The 25,463-nt window shown below is 42.1% G+C and overlaps 1 protein-coding gene across 5 annotated transcripts in view; it reads left to right on the top strand.

Moving 5' to 3' along the window:
- NRG1 (neuregulin 1) overlaps window positions 1-19,159 on the top strand; it is a 219,443-nt gene extending 200,284 nt beyond the window's left edge. For 2 of the 5 annotated variants that reach the window (XR_011171782.1, XR_011171781.1), the window contains exons 8-12: window positions 1,959-2,061; window positions 5,163-5,289; window positions 7,702-7,832; window positions 10,333-10,594; window positions 14,661-14,766. Coding sequence is in view for 3 of the 5 variants with exons in the window: in XM_069104929.1 (XP_068961030.1) it covers window positions 1,959-2,061; window positions 5,163-5,289; window positions 7,702-7,832; window positions 10,333-10,539; window positions 14,661-15,327 (1,235 nt within the window). In the remaining 2 variants the exon portion in view is untranslated. Of the gene's footprint in view, window positions 1-1,958; window positions 2,062-5,162; window positions 5,290-7,701; window positions 7,833-10,332; window positions 10,595-14,660 lie in introns of all 5 variants that reach the window. The other 3 variants (XM_069104929.1, XM_069104927.1, XM_069104928.1) reach the window with 2 other exon arrangements.
- Window positions 19,160-25,463: the final 6,304 nt, after the last annotated feature.

Here is a 25,463-nt window from a genome sequence, read left to right as displayed (position 1 = left end):
GTCCATTCCCTGCTGGGGATGGGGATGGGCCATGTCCATTCCCTGCTAGCATGTCTCCTGTTACTTTAGTAAAGAGCTAACAACAAGTCATGCCTCCTGGCACTCTGGCCCACTGCACACTTTCTCATTGGTCACTTGGTTTCTCCATTACCCTTACAGGTCCCATTAGGCTAGCTAAGGAGTTATGCTGTATGGGAAATCCCTTCCCACTTTACTCCCACCTTTTTCTCAAACATCTCTTCACGTTGTTTCCCCCCAGTGTGAAGCATGCTGTGCAAGAGCCTACAGTTGACTTCTTAGCATTACCCTTGAGCCATCTCCTGTCCTCCCCTTCACTCCCCTTTATCTCTCTACCCTTTGCTGGGTCAGTCTCCGTTTGACTTGCCTTTCACCTTCCACCTCCAAGACTGTTTTTCATTAGTTTTGTGATTGTTGTTGTTTAATCCATGATATTCTCTCATCCTTTTTACCCATGGACTTTTCTTCTCCTTCCCTTATTCACAATCAGACTTAATATTAATTGGATTTGACAATGTTCCTAGCCTGTTAACTGGAATTTGATGACCATGAGCTCAGCTTGTGAAAGATGCCCTTTAATGATAAAGTGCATTTTATCAGAGAAATTAAAATTCACTTGTTCTCAGAAAAATGGGCAAATATCTCTTCCAACAGAGGGGGGGGGGGGGTAGTAAAGAGGATTTTGTCCAGGGCTGACGGAAGAAACTTGTTTTTGCAACGCACTCTGGTTTGTTGTTGACCAACTTAATTAGGGAGACCAGTCTCCAGCTTTGACTCAGTAATTACACACACCAGTGGAGTTCTATTTTGGAATATTCTTGTGAATATATCTTAATCACTGTAATTAATGTGGTTGGATACCCATTCCTTTGAGATCTAGGCTGCTGTTAAATAAACTCCATTTATGGTGAAGGTCTGGGCTTGAATCTGACCATGTCCACACTCCCTCCAAGAAGTGGGATACAACCCACCTCTAGCTGTACTCCCTTTCAATTCTTATTGGGCAGCATTCCTGAATTCGAGATCAGGCTCCCTTAAGGCCTCCATGGTCTCCATGTCTGAGCTGTGAGAGTCACACTTTGATATTTCAACATTCAGGAATTCTTTTGCCAAGTGTGACCAACAGTGGAATGTGTGGTCAAGTCCTTGCCAAACATGACTCATGTTAATGATTTCTTTCTAATGATTAATCATCTCCATGGCAGGGATGAGGGAAGGCCAAAGACTTGTCCCTTTAAAAGCAAACTGGCATTTTGGTCCAGTCCCCCTTTTGGGGCTGTAAGTCATTGAACTTTCTCTGATACAATGCCTCAGGGCTCCAAGGAAGGCTGCTTTGGTTTTCCTTATATTCGATCTTACCCTTGAAGACACAGGGTCTTGCCTCATTGCCTTTGGTAACTACAAGCCAAGCTTATGTTTGCAAATATTTTCGAGTTTGTACTTTGTTTTCTTTTCACCTTTCATTGGTTAAAATGCTTTTTGTAAAGCCCGCTGGAATGCCAAGGAGGTCACTGGGAACAAAGAAACAAATCAAAGGGGATGTGGGCAATCCCGTGTCATTCGCTGCCCTAATGTTCCAGCAGTCTTTGCAAGAGCAAACAAAAACCCCCAAATCCATGATTGTGTTTTTTTCTCAATCTAACATTTATTACATATAATATTTACAATGTCTGTATTTGGCTTGTTTAAATAATCCCCACGTATATCTGTAGCTTGCTCCGACTGGAATTCTGTTATGGAATATTTTGGTTTTGAATGGCACCAAGATTCTGAAGTTATTCTCTGTGACTGGCTGCCATATTTCGTTTGTTTTTTTTTTCCCCTGGTTCTTCTCTCATGAGTAGAGATGGTGCCATGTAGCATGCCCAATGTTCAGTTTGTTTGCTTGTTCACAATGCAGAGTACACCTGGTAACATGTTCTTCTTGTACCCCTCTCCAGAAGCTGAGGAACTCTACCAGAAAAGAGTGTTGACCATCACTGGCATCTGCATTGCCCTGCTAGTGGTCGGCATCATGTGTGTGGTGGCCTACTGCAAAACCAAGTAAACCTTCCTCTTCTTTGCCTTTCTCTCTTGTTAGCACAGATGGGTAAGAAGGCAGAGAGTTCCTTGGGGAGAGAATCAGGCCCCACCATCCACCCAGCAGCAAAGGGGATTGTTGTGGTTGCTTTTATTTCTGCATCATTCAAATTCATAAAGGGCTGTGATCAGCATGGGGGAAAGGCCTGCCAGCTCCTTGAAGTATTTCATGATAGACATGGACACAGCCAGCTCATTGCTACTGACTCAGTTCTCCCCAAGTAGTGACCACAAAGACTTTAGAACACACACACACATAAACACAGAAAATCAGATGATTAAGTTTGTCAACACCTGTGGTGATTCAGTCCTGAGACAGCATCAGCCCTTCTCATTCAGTACAGTTGTGCTGACCACAACAATGAGGTACGGGGGAAGTATAATTGAAAACAAATGATTTAAAGGGTTCCCTAAGTTCCATCCTTTTCTGTTTCCTTCAGACTATTTGTTTTTGGTCCTGACCTGGTATTTCATTAATGTGAAGGAAATCCCCAAGTGAAAATGCCCTGTGCTGATGCATATCAGCAGCTCCTTTGTGACTTAGAATCTCTTTTTTTTTTTTGGAGGGCAATTGGGGTTAAGTGACTTGCCCAAGGTCACATGGCTAGGTTTTGTGTTAAGTGTCTAAGGCCAGATTTGAAATCAGGTCCTCCTGACTCCAGGGCCGGTGCTCTATTCACTGCGCCACCTAGCTGCCCCTGTGTCTTAGAATCTTAGAGTAAGTGAAAGGTGAGGGAGCTCTGGCCACACATCTAGATTATGGCAGGCAGTGTTATCAAGTGATGATGAGATCATGGGTGGACTAAGAAAGGATCTTAGAGGATGAAAAAGATGAGGAAAGTAAGGCAGGCAGAAGTTCCCTGGCCAGGGCCAGCCACCTAGGGAAGCATGGTCAGAGGACGGTTGCAAAGTCAGATCTTCCTGTCTCCAGTTCTGATACTCTCCATTCACTCCACCACTGAGACAGCATGGCATAATTGAAACAGCATTTGATTTAGAGTCAGAGAAAATAAGTTCAAATCCTGCTTCTGGTACTTATATGACCATGGACAGCCACTTCTCTTTTATGAACCTTGGTAACACCATCTGGAGAAAATCCGAGTCCATGCCCTCCATCATCCCCTATGACTAAAGGTTGATTGCTTACTAAGTAAGTTGTGAATGAGCTAATTAGCTATGTGAAATAACCAGTTATGGATATGGAACTCTAAATAAGTGTCTAATCGTTATTTAAAGGCCAACATCCCATATCTATTGGAGACTGAGAAAAGAAATTATTACCTTGCTATTAAAATGTAATTTTCTAGAATCTGTGTTGAAGTTTTCTAAGTCCATTCAATAGGCCCCCAGTGCAGCTGTTGACAGTGTGATTGGTAAAAGCAGAGCACATTTTGTGAGGGGAAGACAGGGTGGAAGAAGGGCTTGGGACTTCCCTGGGCACCATTTTCATTGAGTTTTGTGTCCTCCAAACCAAGCAGAATTCCCCTTTGGGCCCTGTACTACAACTCACTCCAAGGCTCAGATATGATCGGGTTAGTGGAACCTTCTGCTACTCAACGGTGTTCTTTGGCAGCACTTTTTTTTTCTATCCTAGCAATGATTTCCTCAGTGATGTCAGGCCAGCTGTGGGAGGGGAAAACATCCATGATGACTCTGAGGAACAAAAAAATTATCACTTTTTGTATCATGATGTCACTGGCAGGCCATAGCCTCTCCTCTGCCCCCAGATCCACATGCCTAATGCAGGTGTAAGATACTAGAATTAAATAGATAATACAATCTTATATAATTTCTTAGCAATACGCATCCTGAATACTTCAGAATCACAGCAGATTAGGTCCAAGAAAGACATGGTCCAAACTACCTCCTTTATAGAAGGGGAAGGTGAGACCTGAATCAGTCAGGCTACGTAGGGCCACTGAGCAAGTTAGTGGCAGACAAAGGCAAGTTTTGATAGTGCCGTGGGAAAAAAAATAACAATTTACAAGTATATCTTGTGTGAAGTATACCATGCTAGGTGGGGAAGGGGCAGGGGCAGGGAGTGGACCTCTTAGATAAGACCCTGCCCTCAAGACACTCACAGTCTAAGAAGGGGCTGAAACACACAGCATTAAAATCATGAGTGCACTAGAGGCAATAAGCAGAGTCCTTAGGAAGGGATCAGGGAATCAGATTTAGAAATGGAAGAAATTCCAACAGTCCCTCTGGTTCAATCCCACAATTTTACAGAAGAAGAAACTGAGTTTCAGAGAGATTTGCCTGAGTTCACATCGCTCACAAGGGGAAATGAAAGTTCTTTTTCAAGTTTGCCAAAACAACATCAACATTATTCCCACTCATGAGTTGTAGAGGGGATCCTTGTTGGGGTACAAGTTGATATTGATGGCATTTGAAGCTTCTTCCTGCTCCGAACTTCTCTGAGATTATGTGACTTGCAACAATAAAATAAGTAAAGCCATCTTGATCTGTCTCTTTCCCATTAGACTGCTTTGTCCTTAAAAATCCTTTACCAGTTTTGCCTTGTCTAAAATAAAGCATGCCTTGGAATACCATCTTCCCATCTTGGCATAATTTCATGAGATTTATAGCTGGAAGGGTTCTTAGAGATCATTAAGAGAAACCTTCCCAGTATACAGATGCATAAACTGAGGGATAATGAAGGGAAGTAACTTGGCCTGGGACACACAGGTACCAAGTGTCAGACCAAGCATTCAAGCACATGACCCTTACTCCAAATCCAATATCCCTTCCATTTCACTATCCTTTCTCTCTTATCAGTACCAATGAACACAATACCATTGATCAGGGCCTAGTGGGTAAAATACTTCAGTTGCTCGAGGATGCGCATTAGTATCCAAGGATTTGGGAAGACTTCACCTCCTCAGGCTTCTATCTTCAAAGCCCCTTTGCTCTATTTTCTGGAGCTGCCCCCATAATTTGACATACTTGGTTGATAGATACAAGACCCTGCTAACTTACCAGAGATAGGAAAGTGGTTTGACTGTACTGAGAAGTGCCCTTTGCTCCTCCTTTGACTAAAAATCCATTCTGTCTTCTGTGTGCAGGAAACAGCGGAAAAAGCTTCATGACCGGCTACGGCAGAGCCTTCGTTCCGAACGCAACAACATGGTGAACATGGCCAATGGGCCTCACCACCCCAACCCACCCCCGGAGAACGTGCAGCTGGTCAATGTAGGTTGCCTAACTCCGAGGATGAATCGTGAGGAATGCTGACTGACTAGGCTATGCCTTGAGTTACTTCCGTGCAGGGTTATGCTCTCAGTGACTAGCACTCATGAGAGCGTCCAGGAATATGGAATTTCTGCAGGAGGAAATAACAGCAACTTTTTTGAAGTGCTTTTGGTTTATGATAACACAAACATGTTTCCTCTTTCAGCTTGATTCATTCACTGGTTGGATAATAATGTCAAGACTTTTGCTCCTTTTGAAAGAGTAAACGAGTGTCTTGCCTGCTTATTTCATCTGAAAAATAATGACAAAGGAAAAGAGTCATAACCAGACTGGCTCTTGGCCACAAGGATAGCATGCTATGTTTGGAATCAGGGAGACCTGGGTTCAGATCCCGCCTCTGACATTTACTGACAGTATGGTTCCAGGCATCTTACTTGATGTGCTGCTGGCAATGTCCTTCCCAGGAAAAAAATTTAATAGGTCATAGACTTAAGGACAGTGGTAGAAGAACTAACCACACTTTGAAATCCCATGCTGACAAAATCCTGAGGAGCTGAATGGCACAGTGGCTAAGAGCTCTAGTCTTGGAGTCAGGGGGACATAGGTCTGACTACTGCCTCAGACATTTGCTAGCTGAGTCACCCTGATTCTCTGAGTCCCTGGAAAATGGGTATAATAATAGTATCTACTTCATAGAGTTATTGTTGTGAGGATCAAATAATATCACATATGAAGTGCTTTGTAAACCTTAAATCACAATAGAAATATGCTTTTACTCAAAGGTAATGTACAAAAACCCCAAAAGGAAAAACTCAAGCCTTCCTGACTCCAATCCAATACTTGGAGTCTAGTAAGCTAAGTGGCACAGTGGTTAGAGCATTGTACTTGGAATCAGGAAGAATTAAGTTCAAATCCCGACTCAAACACTTACTGACTAAACCCAGATGAGCCTCTGTCTCCTTCAGTTTCCTTCTCTGTAAAATAGAGTTTATACTAATACCTATCTCCCAGGCTTGTTGTAGGGATAAAATGAGGCAATATTTGTAAAGTGCTTTGCAAACCTTGAAACATTATATAAATGTGAGCTCTTAATAATACTGATACCTTTATCTACTGTGCCACCCAGCTGCCTAGTTCATTTAATGATGACCTTAAGAGCTGAATTTAATGGGAGAATAGAGAACAGAAGTATTAAGTAATAATATATATTATTTTTATTATATTATATAATAATATAATAAATAGAAGTATTAAGTGGAAAAGCAGTAAGACCATGGGAAAAGCCAAGAATCTGAGTGAGGAAACTGGACAGAACCTCAAGGTATTAGCAGAATGTGACCTAGTCTATGAATCCTCTAATTTCATGTCTTATATTTGTGAGATTGGGATGACAGAAGGAATACTATGCTACAAGTAGTCTGCAGAAGGTTGAAAAGGATTGGGGCAGGTTTAAAACAATTGCCTTGCTGCAGTGAGGGCCCACTTGAGGTTCTATAACATAAATTTATAATCAACCCACTCAGCATGGCTCAGTAAATATCTACAACACATGAATTTTAGTGGCAGTTTAGTAGCAAAGGAGGTAGATGTTGAAAGTAATCAAAGGCTAGAACTCAGCAAAGCAGGAATGGGATTGAGTCAAAAGGATAAGATCTTTGGGAGTGAAGAATAGTGTAGAGTTGAATTAGTTCACCAAGGGGTGGAGATAGGTAAGGAAAGAGATTATAACCATGTAGGGATGATGTCCTGTGAAAGAACAAAGGGGTGGTGGAAATAGAAGTCACAGTGAGGTGAAGAATGGAAATAGGTATCATAAATTTTTCTAAAATATGGCATGATAACAGATTGTAATCAGATTAGTTAATTTTGAATTTCATGAATTTGAAAGTGAAAAACCTCTGGTTGATGGTAAGATCATGACTTTCACCATCTCTGTGACTGAGGTTAAGCTGAGCAGTACATCACAGGAATTGAGTAGATTGAGGACCTGGGAAGTTAACATATTTTAGGAAATATCAGTTTAGTGAAGTCCTTCATATTAGTCCATGAGTTGAAGTAGAGAGAAATACAGGAGACCAGGAACTAAACTCACTGAGAAAGGAAAGAGAATATTAAATAATAACCACTAGGATCTGGATTGAGGGATGAATTTGAAAGTATGAACATCAAAGGAAGACAGATTGCTAAGTGGCAGTAATAGAGTACAGAAGTGACAATGGGAAGCAAGGAGTGAATTCATACAACTAGTTAGTATCAGACATAGGATTCAAACCTTGATCTCCTAACTTAAAGTTTAACAGCATTTCTAAGTTGTTTCATGAAATGTATGCACTCAAAATGTGGTTTCTTTTTTATTTCACTAATCCAAGGCTGTACCCAAAACTTCCATTTGTTTCCTCTTTGTCTTTCTAGCAGTATGTATCCAAGAACATCATCTCTAGTGAGCACGTCATTGAACGAGAAACAGAGACATCATTCTCTGCTAGTCACTGCACCTCACCAGCTCATCACTCCATGGCTGCCACCCAGACACCCAGCCACAGGTATAAAGATAGATGAAAATGACCAAGCCTTGGACAGCCTTTTTGGATAGGCTGTTATCTTCATAAAAAAATAAAACAGGGTCTGAGGAAATGTGCTCCCCCAAGGGTCTGACCAAAACCCTTTTATATTTTTAGGGAATATATTCACCCTTTACAGTGACATCTTGAAACCCACATCAGTGTCAGACATTGTTTTTCCTTGTATAGTTGCCTTATTCCAATCATAAGATTGTAGGATTTAGAGTTAGAAAGAGACCTTTGAAAAATACCATGTAGTCATACCTCCTTATTTTAGAGACGATAATAGCCTGGATATAGACCCAAGACTTCTGACCAAAATCTTATATATTTTGACACAAGGCTGGAAGAGAAATGTTCTAATATGCAATTCAACTTAGAGAAAAATTCAAGACCTAAGTACTTCTGCTTGTTGTTTTTATTGTTGCTGCTGTTATTGTTATTATTACTGGCATTTCTATAACACTTTAAGGTTTTTAAAGTGCTTTACCTATGTTATATTATTTGATTGCCACAACAACTCTGTACAATAGGTGCTATTATTGTTTCCATGTTAAAGATGAAGCAACTAAAGCTCAGAGAGTTTATGTGACTTGCCCAGAGTTACACAATGAATAGGTTTTGGGGGCAGGATTTGGCTACAGGTTTCCTGACTCCAAGAGCAACGCTAATGGAGTCACAAGATGGAACTGAGCGCTTGATAATTGGCCCATGGTCAGAGAACCGCTTAGACTAAGTTACACATTTTGGCATTTTTTTAATTCAAGTTTTTCAGCTGGGCCAATAGTACTCAAGTTCTCACAGACCATTTCTAGCTGTAAGATTATGGTTCATAGGATTGAAGCTCATTTGTTTAGTGCTAATAAGGACTTTAGAAGTCATCAGACTCAACCTTTTCAACTTACATTTTACAGATAGAAACACTAAGGCCCAGGGAAATAAGGGACTTGCCCAGGGTCCCACAAGTTGTGTGACTTTAAGAGGGGGGGGTGTAATTTAAGCCCAAGTCATCCTGACTTCAAGTCCAATGCTGCAAACTCTAAGGCAACTTTAACATTACTGTTATTCAAGGCCTAGCCTAAGAAAGGGCACTGAAGTTCATCGCTGTCCAAGGTTGTACACCAGGTTGTAAAATTCTTGACCACAGTACCTCATAAAGAACTATCACTTAAGTCATGGAGGGAATATGATGCATCCTATGGAATGGATGGAATACTCCCCCTGGGCTTTGGAAGATGTGAAGGCAAGCATTGCTGCTGTATCCCACCATGAGATTTGGCGAGAGCTTTCTACAAGTTGGAGTTAGTCTTCAAAGCTGGCTGCAGGGCCAACTGGATTCCCCTGGTGGTGCCTTTAGCTGATGATTTTAAAGAAATGACTTTACTGGTAAAGCAGGAGAAATTCTGAGCAAACACCAGTACTCCAATAATAATAGTAACAATCATTAGCATTTATGTAGTGCTTTTCTGAAAGTGAAAGACAATTGCAAAAATGCTCTCATTCAATTCTCACACCAATGATATAGCAGGTGCCATTATTATCCCCATTTTGGAGAAGAGGAAAATGAAGCTGAAAGGGGTCGGTGCCTCGCTCAAGGTCACATAGAAAATATTTGAGAGAGGATTTGAACTCAAACCCACCTGATGCCAAGTCTAGCACTCCCTTCACTGCCCCCTGTGGACATCCACTCCAGCACTCTGGATGTCTATGAGCACACTGGACTGAATTTGGGTGATGACAATCATCCAGAACTATGTGGTATAATAACAAAAATGGTGCACTAACCAGCAGGATATATTGGAGAGAGGGCTGGACCTGGAGCCTGTACTGAATTTAAATTCTCCAAGAGATTAACTGTATCATGGTGGAGCAAGTTCATAAGATTCTAGGACCATCAATTTTGAGCCAGAAGGGAACTTTGACAACTCCCTTATGTTACAAAGGAGGAAACTAAGGCACAGAAAAATTAAGTCACTTGCCCAAGGACATCTAGTTAGTAAGTACCTGCAGCAGTCAATTGTCAGTCACTCCTAAGTCCCAGACACTATGCTCAGCCTCAGACAAGCAAAGGGAAAAAGAAAACAAACAAAAAAAGAAACTCAAGTCTTCCTGGATCCCAGTCCAATGCCCTGCTCTATCCTTTTACTTAGCCAGGAAGAACTTTGATTTCCTCATCTGGGGTGAGAAAAGTATCCTATAAATGTGATTATTTATTATATTATTATTATTCTACAATTATTAGAGGAAGAGAATCCTTTTTGGAATCAAGAGACTCACTCTCCTGTCCCGCCCTCATGTTGCTCAGCCAGGGCAAACCCATCTTATTCTGAATGCCACCCCAGAGCGGAGCAGGAGAGTCAAGGGTACTGGACTTTTGAAAGAAGTATTATACAAGCTTCCTTGATTGGTTTGTTTTTTCTTGTCTAGCCTTTGAAAGTCTTTTTTTCCCCTCTCTCACTGTTTGTTCTTTTCTTTCCCATAGCTGGAGCGATGGGCACACAGAGAGCATTGTCTCTGAAAGCCACTCTGTGCTCGTGATTTCATCCATAGAAAACAGTAGGCACACCAGCCCAGCTGGGGGGCCTAGAGGACGTCTTAATGGCATGGGAGGTCCCCGAGATTGTAACAGCTTCCTCAGGCATGCCAGAGAGACCCCTGATTCCTACCGAGACTCTCCTCACAGTGAAAGGTAAAACAGAAGGGCAAAGCTACCTGCCAAGGAGAACCCCCGTAAGAGAATCACAGTAAGAACCCACTGTCTCATTGGAGGGCACTGCCTGGGTAGCAGTAATGAGAGCCAGGATGTGCATGCTGGCCCCTATTAGGTTTAAGGCTATCTCCTCTGCTTCCATTCACTTCTTACCTTAGGAGTCTTACCACAGAGGCAAAGAAGACAGGGAGAGAAGGAACCTTAGAGATTATCTAGTCTAAGGCTCTCATTTTACAGAGAAGAAAAGTGATGGCCAGTGAAAAGTAACTTGTCCAAGGTCCAAAAGTTGGCAGAAATAGAATCAAAGCGAGGTGAGAGAATCAGAGAATCTCTGAGTGGGAAGGGATATCAGAGACCACCTGGCTCAATCTGTACTGAAATCTATACTGAAACCAGTTCCCTTCCCAGGCCAGTGGCCATCCATCCAATTCATTCTGTTTAGTAACTATATACAGCTTTGCTCATAGAGTCAACACAAAGGGAATATTAAAAAAAAAAAAACAATATTCTAACAACTACGATATAATTGCACAGTCCCAGCTTTGCCTAGACCTCACAACCCATCTATGGATCTGTACTGAACTCAAGAGTTTGGGTATGCATTTCAAGGGGCCTAGGCTCAACCAGCTGCTCCCAATCTCTCTCAGGGTGAACAAGAAGATTCATGCCCTAGCACATAGTTCTCAAATGATGTTCCAATGTACTTGTAACTTGAGGAATATCAAGTCAGTGGAGGGAACTCATCATTTGGAGTCACTTGGCTCTTTCTTGTGGCACAGAGACCTGGACTTGGAAGACTTCTTGGTTCGGAGGGGAATTCCTCTAGAAACAGTGCTCAGGCCCAACCCCAACCTCCCCTGCCTACCAACCCTCAAAAACAAACTCTTACCTAAAACATAAGGAGCCTTGAGAACTGAGGGGACCTAGTTCCTCTCTATCCTGATTACTGCCTTGATTTCTCTGGCCTCAAATTTCCCTGCCTCTTCTTTCACACTTCCCAAGTCAACTGGGAGCTTACTCATTTCCCCTCATCTCCCAACCATGTGAAATCTTCTCATCTCTGATTTTCTGCATGGCACAGACTTCAAAGTGCAGAGAGCAGGCATATTCTTGCTTCCTCCACTTTCATCACAGAGGATAAATTGCTGTGCTTTACCTCCCAGCTGTATGATGAAGAAATCCCAAGAATGTCCAGGTCATTCAGTTAGTTGCCCAATCAATGAAGCCAACTATCTTCAAAGACACTGCTGTAGGTGTGGCTTTCTATCACAATGACCACTACCACCAAGACTGCCCCCTGAGAATACTGGGTTCCCACAACTCAGGGCTTGGGCAGTTGAGTGTGAGCTGCAAAAGGAGACAGCATGGGAGGAAGAAAGACTCCATGAAGACGTGAAGTCAGCTTTCATTCATTACCCTGCTTGGCCAAGTCTTGCACTTTTCCTCCAGACCTTGAGGGTGGAGCTTTTCTCAGCCCACTTAAAATGTCATCTTATTCCTCAAACCTAATGTAATCAGAGACAATTCTATCTTCTCAAACTAATCCTCAAGGTTTTCCAAGAAGCTGGGATATTGACTTAGGCCAAAGCTGCCCATCTTTATCTTTACTACATGGTGGCCCTGCCTACATCATATCTATGCTCATCTAAGCAGAAGCTTCAGTGTTTGGCCCAATAATAACAGTAACAATTCCAATATCCTTATGTGATTTGCAAAACACTATACAAATTTCTCATTTTATCCTCACAAAAACCCTGGGAGATAGGGGCCCATGTTATCCCCATTTTGTAGATGAGACTGAGGCAGACAGAGGTTAAATGATTTGGCCAGAGTTATACAGCTATTAAATATCCGAGGCAAACTTTGAACTCAGAGCTTCCTGCCTCCACATTTAGCACTCTAGCCTCTGCGCCACCAGCTAGCTGCTTTCCTTAAGTATGATTGCTTGTTCTGGGTCTTCAGACCAGATTGAGCCCACCAAATATTTATTTCTCTTACCTTGGTCTCTGGTCTTTTCCCCAGAATGGGTTTCCACCCTCAGCAGGGCTACAGGTTTTCTCATATGCTGAATGGATAATCTTTCTTGAATACTAGCTGCTGATCTCAGAGTTCCTGTGTTCTACCCTTTTGTGGACTCTCACTGTCCTCAAAGTGTTCCACTCTCACTCCTTTCTGATCTCATTTTCAAGGTAGCAGTTTTTAAAATGCCTCTCACTGAGTCATTCCTTAAAATGATTCCCCCACCCCATCATGGAGGTGAATGGCTGCAGTAGCAGGTTCACTCACTCAGCCCGTCCTTTTTCCTGGGCTCAGCATATCTGAGGATCCTTGATCCACATCCAACAAATGCTCCTCTCTTTTTGCCCTCCCCCCATTCACATGATATCATACTTCATGCCCAAATGAAAAGGCTTTCCCTCGTACTGGTTACCCATTGGGCTTCTCATGTCATTTGTGGGCATATGTTTTAAACCTGAACTTTTCTAGCAACCTAAAGATGTTTTAAAGACTGGCAGAGTTTGGAGTAGCTACCATGTAATGGATTTCCATGTTACTATCCTAAAAGGTCAGAAATGGGAGCCTCAGCATTTAAGCACTTTGCATAATGACCCATGTTCTGAGCTGGGATACTACTCCCTTTCAGTCTCCTATCAATGTCCATCTGAGTCAGCATGATGGAAGGGACTAGGACTCCTTTTCCTGTCTACTGGAGCACATATGATCATACCCTTTGGGGTTGCAGGCTGCCCCAGAGCCATTGGCACGAAGAGTTGGGTGAACAGCTAAGACTTTGGCCAATGATCTCTGATGGATGGCTTGCTTACCCTCTCTAGTGACTGAGCTCAGGTCTTCTGGTGAAGACAGTTCTACAGTCACCCACTTTGATGTGGCAATGAAAGAAAAACTCTGTTTGCACCATGTGATCACCATTTGGCAGGAGATAATGGATCAGTTTAACCTAAATCAATGCAATAGGACAACCCAGCAGAGCTCTCCCTGCCTGGGACAGAGCAATCACTATGGTGAGGGAGGAGAGGAGATTTCTTTAGATATACAAAACTGACAGGAAAAGAAAACAGAGAAACTTTGTATCTTCTCTTCCAAGAGTCTCCCAAGAAATCCCAAGAACACCATTAGGACAGAAGGGCACAATTGTATCATCTTGCCTTGAATGCAGATATCTGTAGGAGTTGAACCAGAAATCTCACCTCAGTCCCTTCCTGTCAGGGTGACACGTCTATGCCGCCAAATATCCTCATCTGTAAAAGGAGTAGTTTGGACCTGCTGGCTTCTGAGGTCTTTTCTAACTTCCAATCTATGGTCCCGTCAGAGTGGCCTACAAACTTGCCCTTGTTCAAGATGCTCTTTTGACAAGGCATTTAACGACATTGCCTAATAATAGCTAGCATTTATATGGTACTTTTAAGGTTTTTTGCAAAGCATTTCACATATTACTCATTTGCTACAGACCTTTGCCACAAGGTAGAGCTCCATAGTTAAAATGAACAGACATGAGACCGACAGATCCAAATGTCAGGAGACATAGCTCTCAGGAATTCATCCCATAGCTAACCCTTTATTAAAGCTTGCCTCTCTGAGCTGTGTGCTGAGACCATGCCCATCTCATGCTTCTCAGTCTAAAATTGATTCAATATAAAATTTGAAAGGTTTGACTGAGTATTTAGAGCCAGTTGTTTTGACTATAGTTGAACTCAATAGTCATTTATTAAGCACTGAATTGGTACTAATCTATGGTAAAATGTGGCAAAACAAAACCAGTCTTTTCCCTCTAGGAGGTTACATTTCGCTGGGGGATACATTATGTACCCAGATAAGTAAATAGAAGGAGATTTGAGTGGAGAATTTTTAAATGTTCATTCCTTGTAAATGGGGAGAATAACCTCAGCTCTACGGAGCCATGTACTCTGGGGCACCGCATCTGTAATCCTGATGATGGAAAAACTGAAAAGTCAATAGAATTGCTCCTCAGGCTAAGTAGTTAATGATCCAAATCCCCATTTCCCAAGTTCCCCACAGACTCTTCTGTCTGTATTCATTCCCTCGTTATTTATTGCACTGTTGTGTGTGTCCTCTTGCAGATATGTATCGGCAATGACTACCCCAGCTCGCATGTCACCCGTAGAATTCTACATGCCAAGCTCCCCTAAGTCACCTCCTTCGGAAATGTCTCCACCCATATCAAGCTTGACAGTGTCCATGCCATCTGTGGCGGTGAGCCCGTTTGTGGAAGAGGAGCGTCCTCTGCTCCTGGTGACGCCTCCGCGCCTTCGGGAGAAGAAGTATGATCACCACCCCCAACAATTCAACTCCTTTCACCACAACCCAGTCCATGAGAGCAATAGCCTCCCCCCTAGCCCCTTAAGGATCGTGGAGGATGAGGAGTATGAGACTACCCAGGAGTATGAGACCACCCAGGAGTACGAGCCAGCGCAAGAAACCACAAAGAAACTCGTCAACAGCCGGCGGGCAAAAAGAACAAAGCCCGATGGCCATATTTCTAACAGGTTGGACAGCGACACAAGCTCTGAGAGTAGTAACTCGGAAAGTGAAACAGAAGATGAAAGAATAGGCGAAAATACCCCTTTCCTGAGTATACAGACGCCGCTGGCCGCTGGCTTGGAGTCAGCCCCTGCCTTCCGTCTGGCTGACAGCAGGACTAACCCAACTAGCCGCTATTCCACTCAGGAGGAGTTCCAGGCCAGGCTGTCCAGTGTAATAGCTAACCAAGACCCTATCGCTGTATAAAGCCTAAATAAACACATAGATTCACGTGTAAAACTTTATTTTATATAACGAAGTATTCCACCTTAAATTAAACAATTTATTTTATTTTAGCAGTTCTGCAAATAGAAAACAGGAAAAACTTTTATAAATTAAATCTATGTATGTAAAAATGTGTTATGTGCCATATGTAGCAATTTTTTACAGTATTTAAAAATGAGAAAGATATCAATGGTGCCTTTATGTTCTGTTGTTATGTTGAGAGCAAGTTTGTCCAGTTTCAGTGATTGCTGTTCCACAGTCTTTCTGAAGAATTTCCCATGGTCAGTTTTCCTGGCTTCTTGTACATTGCATCATCATGTCGAATGGATGCAGGGTCCATAAAACTTACCACTGATCCTCCTTTGGTGTAGTCAGAGGCCAAGTGACTGAGATTTGTGTTGGTTCACCTACCCAAGTACTATCCTCCTTTTTGTAGGAAGTGTTCTTTGCTGTGAGGATTTATAATGAATTATGTTGACTTTGTTGGCCAAAGGCTTGTTTCACTGAGCATGGAAATAATAGTAGGTCCAGCAGCATGCTACTAAGGATTATAGGAGAAAACTACATCGGCACATTCAAAAGCAAGAAAGAATCCTGTAATTTAAAACATTAACAAATGAATATTATTATTCAGAAGGAAACTTGTTGTTACTAGGATCTATCCTTTTCCCTCCTTTTCTGCTTCCTTCCTTCCCTTCCCTTCCTTTCCTTTCCTTTCCTTTCCTTTCCTTTCCTTTCCTTCCTTCCTTCCTTCCTTCCTTCCTTCCTTCCTTCCTTCCTTCCTTCCTTCCTTCCTACCTTCCTTCTTTTCTTCCTTCCTACCTTCCTTCCTTATTCCCTGTCTGCCTGCCACCTTCCTTCCCACAGAGAGGAATGGCTCTTGTCATCTCTTAAGGAACGGGATCCTGTTGCCCATTAAAATGAACCTAACCCTTGATAAGAATGCTTGCTCACACTTGCTCTCAATTTCTGGGGGAATGAAGTAGCAGCTCAAAAACTCAAAAAACAAACCCTAAACCACAAAAGTACAATCATTTTTGATCTGACATTGAGGATTTGTGAGAGCTTCCCAGCTAAGGGGGGTGGGGGGTGGAGGGAGGCACTAAAGAATAGAAAGTCCCAAACAAATGATAGCTTCTAGGATGATGCCTAAGGGATAGAGGACAAAGTGAGGACATGTGACCTATGTAGCGACATTTGTGAGAATATTTTCTTGCTCAAGAGTTTAAGATGAATGGACTCATAGAAGATACGAGAGAAGGGAGTGATGCTAAGCTAAGATAAAGCAGAATTTGACTGAAATGATAAACATTTTGCTGCTAGCTCTCTTGCCATTACCCCCCCACCCTATTATTTTTCTGTAATCAATATTGGATTGAGCCAGCCCCCAATTATGCATGTTGATTTTTGTCCCAAATATGCAAATGTGCATGTGACATGTGCCAGCCTTGCAGGGGTGGTGGCTTCTCTCTGGAGGCGTTCTGGCACCTTTCAATAAAAGCCCCTAGCTAGACCCTAGGTCCTTTGCACACAGGCCATGAATTCCTCTTACCATCCTCATCTGGTTTCTTCCATCCTCATACCCCCAGCACAAAGCAGACTCTGAGACCAGGCTCAGTTTTGAATGTTCTCCTGGGATGTCAACTGAAGAATGGCTGTCAGTATTAACATTCCGAATAAATGTTCATTTCAGGGAGACAAATGGGATCACAAACATCCATGTGCCTTGTTCTACACCTTTTGGGGCTAATCCAAGCTCAGAGATCCCCTCTACATTTAAAAGGAGCCCTCCTTAGAGTAACAGGGGAAAAAAAACAACGGATTATTAGTGACTTCAGAGTATTGTGAAGAAAATGATAACTTAAAGCCAACAAGGATCCCAGGAGAAAGGTCAATTCCTATGTGTCAGGAAATATACTGGAGATTTTATTTGAAGGTGAATTCAATTTATGTACTCACCCAAACCAATTAAAACAAATACAGAGTGACATAAGGGGCTGAGCCAGTCAGAAAATGTAAATGCTTTGGGTAGGAAGAGAAGGCTAAGCACAGAGTTACTTGTAGGTAGCAACTAATCACCTCCTTAAAATATTGTTGAACTTTTGCCAAGCTAAGGAGGTGGCAGACAGCTGGGTCTTGAAATCACCTCTAGCCCAAATTGCTAGAAACTTCTCTCCTTTGCTTTCTGCAACCTACTTTCTCTTTGCTCAACAGCGTCTCTGTTGGTTCGCCCACCTCAAGGATTCCTTGAACATGCAGATTCAGCTGCACTGAGGTCATTGGACCTTAAAAAGATGAAAGATTTTGATAGGAAAAATAAGCTTCACCCTAAAGGTTACCACCCCTATCTCCTTCAGTGATGCCTTTGCAGGATCTGGTAAATGTTCTGCCCCTTCCCATGAGGAATTTCCTAATGCTACCTTACACCTTAATAGAGCTGTATCAAAGCTCTAGGTCCTTGTGATGATGCTGATGCTTGTGCCCTGGACATGCCAGCCAGTAAACCCAGGACAAAGTTCCCTTGGCTCTCCTTCCAAGAATAACACCAGGGCTCCCAAATTGCCAAACTGCCTAGAATATTAGGTCAGTGAGACATCAGCATCCTAACCTGAAGTGGCCTATCAAGTACATGGCCTATTAGTGTCTTGTCACCAGGATCAAAGATAATCTCTTGAAAAAGACAAGGTGATTGATGCTGCTGCAAGCATAGAGGTCACCCCCAGGGTCATCAGGATGTCTCTGTGATGCTCAGTTTCTGTTTTACTCTTTCTTTTCTCCTACTACAAGCTCAGTGCAGCAACCATCTGCAAGGGGAGAGAGAGAGGACCAGCATCCCTGGCTTGCATCGACCTATCCCCCTACTCTGTGTCAATGCAATTTGCATGGGACCTCAATAAAACTTGCTCCTTGGGAGTTTATTATAACTACCAATCCCATCAGGGATTAATCATTCAATCAAAACACTTATTACACACCTACTGTGTGCAGAGTATACAGTGAACCACATGGGTATGCAATGGAATGTGGTATATGCAAAACCCCCTTTCAGTTAGACTCCCCATTTTTCATCCCTTGCTCCTGCTCCCACATGTGCTTTGTTAAAAAGCATTGCCATGTGCTTTCTCAACCTGATGGCCAGCTTTGCCGGGGCTATGTGTGAATGCGTTCCCCATCAACAGAATGGCATCTCTTTCTCATCTCCCTCCCTACATATGTGGAGCATGCCCAAGAGGGCCTGCTCAGGGACATTGTTTCCCTTTGTGGCCTGTGGTCAAGAGGTGACAGAAGCAAAATCTGGTTTTGCCCCCAAGTGCCAGTGGGGTTCCACCAGCCACATGGATTTCCCTTGTGCAAAGACCTTTGGAATGCTGTGGCAAAATGCAAACTACAATGGTCACATATCACAATGCCTACTCTATATTCTTTTGTAAATACATACTGTACATTACTGAGATGTTTCCTTAAACCATTCACTATTCTCCTGAGTTAAAGTCTGTTTGTACTCTCTCAATTTCCTGTCACACTGTAAATAATCCTGACCTCTAATATTTATATTCAATCATCTAACATCTAGAGAGAGTCATTTTCCTATGATTTGTGAGATGAATGTCAAAAATGTGTTTCATTGTTTTATCTTTTCTTTTAAATTGTGATGTATCTTTTTATTTCCATTTATTTTTTCTTTTGTTTTTTTAAAGAGTAATTTATTGTTCAGGAGAAAGAATGTATCTGTAATGGAAAGTATTTGAAGAATGCACATTCGAAGGCCTAGAGGTACTGATAAACTAAACTAAAGAAGTGATTATCCCAAATATGAGGGCATCAGGAATTGTCGATTTATTTCATTGTCCATGAGTCAGCTTCATTGCATCGGTGGGATTGGGCTTACATACTACAACTCCAGACTAGGAGACTAGTACCTTGGACAGCCTCATCTGAGTATCAGTTTTAGGTCAATCTGGAAATACCTTTTGATGCCACAGTTTCATTTCCCCTGGTTCTCTTATCCTGTTCTTTCATTGTCTAACACCTACCTTACATTACTCATAGCCCCCCAGCTTTGTTTAGTTATGATTACAATTCTAGAATCTGCTCAAAGAGGAAACACACACACACTCACACACACTCACTCATGCCCGGAGTGGGGTGGGACTCAATGTCTTCCTGTACAAATGAGGAGTTTGGACTAAGTGATCTTTGGTCTAAAGAAAAGGCAGGTGTGGCTACTGTGATGCCAGCAGTCCACTTCATCATATTCATGAAAACTAAAGTGTTGATCCATGGCACAGAGTGCTGGAGCCAAGGCCAGATTCAGTTGGTAGGGAAAATGGCCCAAATGGCTGCAGATCCTGATCCCCTGGAGTCAGCCTTCCTCTAAAGGAGGCTCATTCAGATTACTGGAAGGCATGTGGTATGGTGGAAAGTGACCTGGGCCAGCTGCCTGGGGGCCTGGCTTGAATCCCTTGACATGAGCTGTGAGACCATAGGCAAGTCACTTTGTCTCCCTGAGTCTCAATGTATTCATTTATTAAATGGGGATGAAAATATTCACCCTGTCTCCCTCACAAGACATTGCAAGGAAAATGCTTTATAAAATCCTAAGGTCACCTAGAAATAGAAACTCATTAGGGGAGCAGAAGTTTCTAGAGATATGAGATGCTAAGTCTAATCCATACTTAACCTGGGTTAGGAGCAGAGATCCCAGATTGAATTCATTTCAACTTGACAAGGGCTCACTTTGGGCAAAAACAAATGCGTTAGTACATCTTACCTGCTCAGGAGAGAGGGGTTAGGTAGGAAGATAAGGGGAGGGGAGGTTCTTGCATATACAACTACACTTGTAACCAAGATCAAAATTCCAATTTGAATGAGGTCACTCAGAAATAATTGAATATTTCTCAGTTAAGCCCTACAGGGCAAGAAAGATGTAAATGGAAAATTTCCTTATACTAAAAAAAATTTTTTTAGTGTTAGTTTACTCATCTGCAAAATGGGGACAATAATAGCACCTATCTCCTAGAATCATGGCAATGATTTAATAAGACAATATTTTTGAAGTGCTTTGCAAACCTTGAAATGCTACATGAGTATTAACAAGGATGAGAATGAGGATAAAGATGGTGATGGGGGTGGTGCAATAAAGACTCAGAGAAGAAATCTAACTTGCCTTTGGTCACACAGGTGGTAATTAGACCAAGTATGGCTCATTCCTATGGTTTTCCCACTAGTGCATAGTGTATATATCTTCCAGCCTTCAAGGCTCTGACCTCACCAGGTGATCCTTGAGAACATTAGCTGGAAAAGATTCCTGGTTGGACTTTTCTTCCCAATAAACCCCCAAGATGTGCACATCCATGGGAATTACTACTGAGCCCACCAATATTTCCAGAGTTGAAATGCTGCTGGCCATACCTGAGTGCGACTGGGCTCCAATAGACCCGGGAGCTTCTGCCTGAATACAGGCTGAAGGGGAGGTTGGGAAGAAAGGCCCCTTGTCTCCCTTTGTTTCTCCACTTTCCAAACCATTTCATGTCTGTGTTGTCTTTCTGTCAGCAATTTTTAAGGGAGGGGGGTGGGTAGAAACACCAAGAAAAATGAAGCATCACCATTCTGGGCTGTGCCCACAGGCACAATGACATCCAGGGAGATAAAAAAACACCACCGATTCTGGGCTTTTAGGCCATTTTACCAGAGGCCCTCCTGGATCACTGGTATCAAGGCCATTTGACCTTACTTGGATAGGGAGGAATGGGCAGGAGTGTACAAAATCTTGGGCTCACCTTCTCCCTAACACATTTAGATTCCCATTGACCTGGTAGCTCTTCCTAAGGTTTAAATGGAAAGTTACTGAATGCTAAATGTGTCTCTGTATACTTTATGCAGATCCCTGGGCTGGGTAATTGGGAACATACAGCATATATATTAAAGCCAGCCCTTGCCCACATGGAACTTACAGAAAGTAGGTAGATAAGACCCCCAAGAGAGAGCTACCATACATAGCATGTCAGGTCATGTGCAAGCTAAAATAGAGCACTGCATGAGGTCTGAAAGGCCAAGGTGATTGCTGATCTCTGGAGGATAAAGGATGGCTTCTGAGGGAAGGTGGTATTTGGGCTGAGCTCTAACAAATAGAGCTGGTGAATGTGTAGCTATGTGGTTCAGTGGATAAAGCTCCAAACCTGGAGTCAGGAAGACTCATCTTTCTGAATTCAAATCTTACTAGCTGTGTGACCCTGGGCAAGTCACTTCACCCTGTTTGCCTCAGTTTCCACATCTATAAAATGAGCTGAAGAAGGAAATGGCAAACCATTCCAGTATCTGCCAAGAAAACCTCAAACTGGGTCACAAAGAGTTGGACATGATTGAAAAATGACCACCACCAACAAGCCAAATACCCAAGTAGAGACTGTCATAATTGGGGAAATACCTTCAAAAGCCATCTTCCATCATTCAATGCTTCTCATTTCACATGGTCATCAATAACTTCATTAGCTTACCTAGCTCAAGGGGTAGAACTGGCATGAGAGGGGGTTTGGAGAAATCTCAGAATGACATGGACAGACCAATATAAATGCATTACATAATGAATTCATATTACATTTAAAGGTTTGCAAAGCACTTTACATATATTGTTTCATTTGATCTTCATAGTAACTCTGGGAGGTAAGTTCCCTTATGTACATTTTACAGATGAGGAAATTAAGGCTGAGATTTTAAGTGACTTGACCAGGGTAGTAAGTGTCTGAAGCAGGATTAGAACTCAGATCTTCCTGACTCAAGGTTCAACACTCTACCCACTGCACTGCCTAGCTGCTAAGACCCTTACCTTCTCTTAGGCTATGATTTCTCCTTTGTAACCCTATGAGGCAGTTGGGCTAGGTGAACTCAATGGTCCCTTATAGGTCTCAGACTGATGACCCTCTAAATGGTTATTAAGAGAAGCTGACTTTTTGTAAACAAACAAACTCCTATTTCTTGAACACTTTTTTTTTTACAACCATTTGAAACTAGTTTGGGGAAACTTCTCAATTTACATGTGAGGAAACTGAGAAGCAAAATGCCTTGCCTTGCTTTGCGTAACCAAGTGTTATAGACAAGCCTCAAGCTCAGGTGGCACCTGCCTGCATGCCCAGCTCTCTCCATACCAGGCTGCCTCTGATGGGAAGAAACCAGCCCCTCCTCTCCCATGGTACATCTTTTCAAGCTGGCACTGGAAGCCCAATCCTGTCCTTATGGATGAAAGCCCAGATTCTAGGCAGTGATTCTTGAATTCCTGTGGAGTCCCATAGATCCTCTGCCTTTCCAAAATAGTTAGTTACTTGTCGTAGGGGTATGGGCAGAATGAAGACCTAGTATAAGGAGTCTCCATAGGTTGCTGAATACTGATGATGTATGAAACAACTCATGGATTCCCATTTCCTGTTAGTATCATTCAGAGACCAGTAGGGCCAAGAGAAACAATGGAAAAGAGGCTCTATCTCCTAGGCTAGTTACAGTGGCCCTGCCAGCTAGGTTTGATAGGCAGGAGTTAAAGAGTAAAGGAAGCCCTTTCTGATGCCAGCCCCACAGACTAACCCAGAGAGATTCCAGAAAATATGAGCCCCTTCACTCCATGTTTGTGAGTGAATAGTAAAGATACCCAATGGTTTATATCAGACGTTCTTAATCTTTTTTCATGCTATTAACCCTTTTACCAGTCTCATGAAGCCTATGGACTCCTTCTCTGAATGATGCTTCGATGGAATTGAAGGGAATGCTAGCTTTCAGTGAGAGTTAAGCAAAACCAAATATGTAACTTTTTCCCATCCAAGTCTATGGACCGCCCCCCAACTCACCCCCCAAATCCCTCCACAGATACCTTATAGTTTTTTGGACCCCAGTCTGAGAACCCTTGTCTTAAAGGCAGAACAACAGTTTCAAAAGTCTGTTTATCACTTTCTAAATCTATTAGAATGGCAGAAGCCTAATGCAGAGCCCAAAGAAACTTTTCTTCCTGTGTATCTTGTATATAGCTTGTTTGTCCATATTTGTTTGATTCCACATTAGATTGTAAGCTCCTTGAGGGCAGGAACTGTTTTTTTAATAGCATTTTTTCCAATTACATGTAGACACAATTTTTAACATTCATTTTTAATATAAAATTTGAGTTCCAAATATTCTCCCTCCTTCCCCTCCCCTCTCCCTAAGACAATAAGCAATTTGATATAGGTTATATATGTGCAATCATGTAAAACATATTTCCATATTAGTCATATTGTGAAAGAAGAGACAGAATAAAAGGAAAAAAACATAAAAAATAAAGTGAAAATAATTTGCTTTGATCTGCACTCAGACTCCTTCAGTTTTTCTTTCTCTGGATGTAGATGGCATTTTTCATCATGAGTCCTTTGGAATTGTCTTGAATCATATTGCTGGGAAGAGCTAAGTCAATCACAGCTGATCACTGCAAAAATATTGCTCTTTTTGTGTACAATGTTCTGTTTCTGCTCACTTCACTCTGCATCAGTGCATGTAAGTCTTTCCAGGTTTTTCTGAAATCTGTGGCTCGTCATTTCTTACAGCACAGTAGTATTCCATGATGATCATATACCACAACTTGTGTAGTCATTCAATTGATGGTCATTTCCTCAGTTTCCAATTCTTTGCCATCACAAAAAAGAATTGCTGTAAATGCTTTTGTATATAGAGGTCCTTTTCCATTTTTTATGATCTCTTAGGGATTTACACCTAGTAGTGGTATTGCTGGATCAAAGGTTATGCACAGTTTGATTGCCCTTTGGAAATGGAGGAACTGTCTTTTGCCTGTTTTTGTAGCCCCAGAGCTTAGCAGAGTGTCTAACACAAAGGAGGTGCTTAGTAAATGCTTCTTGACTGACAATCCAATCCATCATATTTCAGTTCGATCTTAAGAAACTTTCACTTTCTAATCTCTCAAATTTTGGAATAAAATCGTGGCCAGAATTTCTTTTAACTTTTAAAAAGTACAACTATACTGTACAGATGATATTCTCCACATTTTATAAAAAGGAAGGCAAGTCACAGAGAGGTGAAGTGACCTGTCCAATGAAATAGAGCCAGCAGGTGGCAGATATAGGACCAGAGCATTCGACTTGGCCAAATCCCAAAGCTCTTTCCAATGTATCATGGGCAAGTGGGGCACCTTGATTTCCTGGATCCTCAGTAATGGTTCTTTTCTTCTCCTCAGCCATCAGCTTCAATATAATAATTTCTCTCTCCAAAAGCAGACAATGACTCCAACAATCAGTGAACATAATTGCCTAGTATGTGCCAGATACTGGAAATATGATGGATGCCCTCATACAGCTTATATTCCAGAAAAAGAAACCCATAGACATATATAATATTTATGGAATAAATACAAGATAAATTCTAATTAATTTGAGGAGAGAGGAGACACACTTGGGGGGATCAAGAGAGACTTCATGAAGAAGATGATCCTTGGGCTGAGACTTAAATGATATATGGGATTCTGTTATGAATAGGAGTATGCTGGCAAATGTTTAACATCTGGTTCTCTGGGGGGGAGGGGATGTATACTCACAATACTCTTTTTAAAGTATTCTAAATTATTAACAGTTTCTCCATAACTTTCTTTGTCTAAACAATCAACAAAAAGGTATGACAAGCCCTAATTTGTAGAGTTTGTTCATTTCCAAGGTGTCAGTGCTCACCCTGAAAACTGAACATTGATCATCTTCAAAGCCAGCATGAGCTGACTCCAGCATGCCTCTTGTTCCAGGAATGTGGAAAGGCAAAAGAACGGAAAGCGGAGATGGAGCATGACAGGGAACGACATCAAATCTGAATCATCAAGTCTAAGAGGAAGAGTAATGCATAGTGACACTGGAATAATAGGGAAGGTGGTGAAGAGGTTGAAAAGTCAAAAAGAGGAAGTTGGGATGAAACAAAAAAAGATGGTGAGGTGTAGAGAAACAGAGAAGAGAGAGCATTCCCAGGCAATAGCATCGGTGTTCTCAGTAAAGTACAAAGTGAGCTCTTCAGAGGAGGGAGGAGAGGTTTGAGGAAAGAAGAGAAAGTTTGAGAAAAACATCTAATGGAGAGGAGGCCAGATAAGCTGAATTGATACTGGGCAAAGG

This window comes from Petaurus breviceps, unplaced genomic scaffold, assembly GCF_028583685.1.
Source record: "Petaurus breviceps papuanus isolate PSGF00001 unplaced genomic scaffold, PetGlider_PUasm1.0 689, whole genome shotgun sequence".
NCBI lineage: Eukaryota > Metazoa > Chordata > Mammalia > Diprotodontia > Petauridae > Petaurus > Petaurus breviceps.
The sequence above is the reverse complement of the archived record's forward strand: the minus strand, read 5'-3'. Positions and strand labels throughout refer to the sequence as shown.